The 5322-nt window shown below is 37.9% G+C and overlaps 1 protein-coding gene across 1 annotated transcript; it reads left to right on the forward strand.

Moving 5' to 3' along the window:
* The first annotated feature begins 2964 nt into the window (after positions 1-2964).
* Positions 2965-4805, forward strand: LOC149023913 (uncharacterized). Its single transcript, XM_089142864.1, has 3 exons — positions 2965-3315; positions 3512-3652; positions 4485-4805. Exons 1-3 carry the CDS (start codon positions 3124-3126, stop codon positions 4626-4628), a joined length of 477 nt encoding a protein of 158 aa, XP_088998990.1. The 5' UTR covers positions 2965-3123; the 3' UTR covers positions 4629-4805.
* The last annotated feature ends 517 nt before the right edge of the window (positions 4806-5322 follow it).

The following is a 5322-nucleotide window of genomic DNA, read 5'->3' on the forward strand; positions in this document are numbered from 1 at the left end:
CCATAAGCACCACCATCTCAACAATATGTCATATCTGCTAATCTTTTTTCTTTTCTTGGACATTAAAAGCTACACTCCAGAATCTCATGAATTTAGTGTACCATTGAGATAGAAAATGGCAAATTTTCGATTAATCCCACTTCTACCCCCCCCCCGATAACATTATTGATAAAAAAAATTAAAAAAAAAAAGAAGGAACACAAAACGAAAGATCCAAATTTCCCCTTGCTCCTTCGGTTTTCAGTTCTATTTCTCCATCGAATGCTCAGACCTTAATTTTCATAAGCACCTGATGCGTCCAAAAACTGTTTAGCCCTCAAATTTCTTAATGCTTGCCTGCAAAACAAGGTTACATGTGGGCCGACTCGACGGTTGGGAAGCCACCTCCGAAGATTAAGTTAGCAATGGATCACCATAGAACTCTAGCTAGTTACAAAGCTTAAATTACGTTAATGAGGGAACGATTTAGATACCTTTGTTGTGTGCGAACCTTTAGTTTATATAAGGTTTACCTGCTATTTTCGACCATGGTAAAAAATTCGAGGGAAACTCAAGTTTCGACCAGGTGAAAATGGGAAACTTAGGTGGAAACTTGGAAAATTTCAAGGAAACTGAGGACTTTTCCGTACAAGTTTCGACAGGTTTTAGAGAGTATAAATATCACATTGGTTGTATTTTGCTAAAAAATCAATGTAGATATGTCATTCAATTATTTCAATGTACATAACATCAATGTAGAGTTGTCCAAAAAGTATATTATAAACTTAACTACTTAAGCACATAACATTCAATATATAATTTCTAACTTCAAAATAGTTGATAATAAAAGGAAAATACAACTTAGTGCTAAGAGGAGTGGCAAGAGTGGATTCATCCTGTGAGCTGAGTAATAGTATGCATGTAACATCCTCTCCTCCAACCAACGAACATAGACATCCCATTACATTTTATGCCTATGGTTGTCAAGGTAATCGACAACTGTAACTTTATGAGTTTGGTCATCAACATGCTTAAGATACCAGACTGAGGAAATCCGCACTTTGGATAGGGAAGTCCTGATGGAGGGGGTATTTGTCGTGGTATTTGGGACATGAAATAAACAAAAAAATTGAAAATTTGGGAAAGCTACAAAATTTACAGGAAAAAGTCCTAAGTTTCCATGAAAGTTCCCAGGTTTCCACGAAATTTCCCAAGTTTCCCACGAAATTTGGGAATTTTTTTTTCATGAACCAAGTTTCGAGGTTTCGACAAGTTTTTACGAAATTTCGATAGTTTCGATTGAAACTGAGGATTTTTTTTCGGTCCTCATGAGTTTCATTTCGCATTTTCCAAAATGGGAAATTTCTGTGGAAATTTTGCAAGTTTCGAGGGAATTTTGTTCTATGTTCTCGATCGTTGGATTTTGTACATGCTCTTTCTTGGTGGTCGTCCTATCGTAGGGTTTTTCCCATCTTTGGGAGTTAGTTATAGTTTCATTGTGTGCAAGATCGTGTATCCTTAATTCCACGGGAGCACGTTTCTTTCCATAACTCTCAGGTTCCTTCATCCGTATGCTACTTGATGGTTCAACCTCCAAACCAAGTTCGACCACCCCAAACCGTGGTCGAACCTAGTTCAATGTTATTTTATCATTTTCAGCACCAATAACCATGGAAGCCTCAATAAAATTTGATTTAGGAAAGGGAAATGAGGGTTTTAAAAACTGAAGAACAAATTTCTTAGTAAAGACAAGATTACAACAGAATGGGATTTTAATAGAGATGAGATCTTCGAAAAATGGTGGCGTGGCCGGTGCCAGAGCTGAAGTAAAAGGTGAAAGAAAAGAGAATCTAGTGAGGAGAGAGAATTGGTAGAGGATGAAACTACGGTTAATAGTTGGGAAAATATTGAGCTTAGTCCAAGTGGTAAGCAGCTTGGTCCGCTTAAGCAAGATTCCGGTATCGAAATCTTGTGGATGCAAAAAATCCCCACTGGGAGACTCACCCACCACAACCAGGTGTGCAACCTAGTTCGAACACTAGATTAGTCAGGGCAAAGCCTTGGAAACCGGGGGGTTGGCAAACCAAAAAAAATAATATTGAGCTTAGGATTGGAATAAAACACGTGTCAAGTATCCAATGGTCCACTAGATGAAACTTGAGTGTAGTATGACATGGTCAAAATGGTCATTTCAGGGTAGGGCCATTAAAGACACTTTACATGATAAAGGGCAAAATAGTCATTTTAAGTTTAAATTTAACAGAAAAGCTAATAGAGTGTAACGGATAATTTTTCAAAGAGTTTTTTCATGGCATCCCCTTAACCCTTAAGTGGGGGCTAAATTCTTGACCATCCCCTTATATGTCAAATATTCTACGGTAAGCATATCCTAATATTAATTCTAAGTTACCCCTGTTAACGGTCAAACTTTTCGACCGTTAAGTGTGGGTTGTAAATTGTCTAAAATGTCATCATTTCTGTCTAAAGATCAAATTGCCCTCTAACTCACTTGAGTAACCAACCCTAGGTCACCCATCTTCTTCCCTTACCCTTCGGAAACCCCACATTGCCGGCAATCACCACTGCCCCGACGATGTGGGGTTTCCGAAGGATAAGGGAAGAAGATGGGTGACCCAGGGTTGGTTACTCAAGTGAATTAGAGGGCAATTTGGTCTTTAGACAAAAATAATTACATTTTAAACAATTTATAACCCACACTTAATGGTTGAAATGCTTAACCGATAAGAATGGTAACTTGAAAGATTGAGATATACTTAGAAGGCACCATGAAATATTTGATATACAAAGGGGGCAATCAAGAATATAGCCCTACTTAAGGGGCCCCATGAAAAAAAATCATTTTTCAAATTATAAAATTGGGTCAGTAATATGGAAAAGTCAAGCGTTCTACTATAATTCAAGGGGGCGCGAAGTAAAAATACTCATGGAAGAAACGAGAATTCAAATCCCATTTAACACGTCAAAACGGACGAGTAGCCACGATTTCTTGTCATTTTCGACTTGGTACTTCAAATTTATGAAAATTTAGACTGAAACGCTCTTCAAAGTCAAATCCAAGTTTTCAATCATGATTCTAATGATGCATTTGGTGAATTGAGAACCTCAAGCTTGAAGAAGAGTTCAATGGAGAAGGCAAGAGAGGTTTTGAGATTGACGAAGGAAGAATCGAAGGCCGTATCGCAGTTAACATTTAGCCCTCGACAGGCTGGTTCCGCTCCAAGCTTCTACGAGACCTTCGCCCTCAGGGGCATCACCGTCGATCGAATCGAGCCTGGCTTCGTTGTTTGCACCTTCAAGGTTCCCCCACGCCTCACTGTAAGCAAACCCTCTACCTTACCTCTCCAAGACCACTTCTTCACTTTTGACAGTATTTGAATCAAAATGGGCTTTGGGAAGAAAATTAAATGGCCATTAATTTCCATCTCTTCCTTTTCTGAAAATGATCGAAAGATGTAATCTTGAATTAGGGCTTTGTTTGAATTGCCTTTGACTAGTGCTGTAAATCAAACAGGATGGAAGTGGAAACTTGTCCCCAGGTGCTATTGTTAACTTAGTTGATGAGATTGGGGGAGCATCGATCCTAATGGATGATCCTCCAGTTAAAGTATCAGTGGACATGTCAATTGCATTATTTTCAGCTGCCAGGGCTAATGTAAGTTTGCTTCTCCTTGTTTCAGTTGGCATTTATAATTTTCGGTAACTTGCAATTTCCATCCTCTGTTTAGTACTGTATTGGGAGATCATATTCTCAGCAGCACAGTGTGCAAGGATACCACTTGCCTTCCAACTGCATGAGAGGCTGGAAAGCTAGCTTCATCTTTCTTGATGGTCTTGATTCTGATTCAAGTGGTCCTTTGCTAGCTAACCTTGAGAAAGGTTAGGTACTTGATCAATATATCAGAAGCTACAGAGCTGATGGAACACATTAAATCAAACCCTTTAACAAAACTCATGCCCACACACTAAATCAATTCCCACTATGGAGATAACAGGTTCAGGCTTAATGGAAAATGTGGTGAAGTTAATTACAACAGAGTAATGGAATATAGATCTACTTCTAACATTGCTAGCTAGCTCTCTCCAATCTTTGAGAGTTGAAGACAGATTTAGTCCTGTACTTGCAGTTTGTTGTTGTCATATGTAATTTTCTCTGTCTCTTTCTCTATGTTTTCTTTGGTTTACATTTCTTCACAGTAGCAGCTCATTCAAAAACAGCAACAACAAACCTTGCCCCAAGGAACCTTCCAATCAGCTCCTATTTGTCTTGATTTTGTTATTCATTCAAAAAAAAAAGAAAAGGGAATGCAAAATCAAACATGTTTCCCAATTATGTAATCCTTGCAGAGTTGCACTACTTCTGATCTTTTTTGGCTCACATGCCTAGACCAACATTACATTTTAGTTTTCTGGATAAAAACTAACCTTGCATTCTCTTTATTCTTCATTTTAATCTCTAATGTTTTTGGTTGGCAAAACTGTAGCAGGACGAATTAGAGGTTACTTCTAAGGCTTTGGGGCGTAAGGGAGCATACTTTGGAACAATTGTTCAACTGAAAAACAAAGCATCAGGAGAACTAGTTGCTGAAGGTCGGCATTCATTATACGGTAAAGCTCAAAGCAAAATCTGATGCCACTTAGTATAACCATCTATTCCTGCAGGAGTAACACTTCTTCCATGTCCCAATTTGGCACATTAAGCACTTAAATTTGTCTTTGTACACTATAGTTCAATGAAATAAAAGTTTATTTACAGTGGAGAAGAAACTTGAATCCATGTTTTTCCTTTGGATACCAAAGCACTTATTTGAACCCAAGTCTGAGGAAAGAATAGAAAACGTCTTTGCTTCTAGTAACTGCTGTTTTTTCTTTTTCTCCTCATTGCTCTTAATTTAATCCAACTTATCTGAATTTCATGGAATTCAGGGTGTTCAACGGAGAAATTTTTTCGGTGATTATGCTGTAAACAAATTTGTATTATATGTTTACAAGTTTCAATTCTATAAATTGGATACTAATATATGTCAGTCATATACTGAGTCTTACATATCTTGCCGTCAGTGTGTACAGAAGGCAATAAGCATCCATGGGGGTACCTTTTATTGAACGCATTGGCAAATAACACATCCTGGTTTAAACTTTTCCTCCTTTTTTCAAGTGTTAGAGGGTGATGTGGGGGAAGAAGAGGCTCTTTCCATGTTGAAGAACATTTTTCTTATAGCTTTCATGTTCAGTTCACCCTGATTAATGGGAAGTAGTATAATTCACTGCAAGATTCCCCAAGTCAAGCATAAACTCAAGTACTTCTGTTTTAGAGGAATTAAA

The sequence above is a fragment of the Hakea prostrata genome, chromosome 2, assembly GCF_041222555.1.
Source record: "Hakea prostrata isolate BN-2017 chromosome 2, UWA_Hpros_2, whole genome shotgun sequence".
NCBI classification, from domain to species: domain Eukaryota; kingdom Viridiplantae; phylum Streptophyta; class Magnoliopsida; order Proteales; family Proteaceae; genus Hakea; species Hakea prostrata.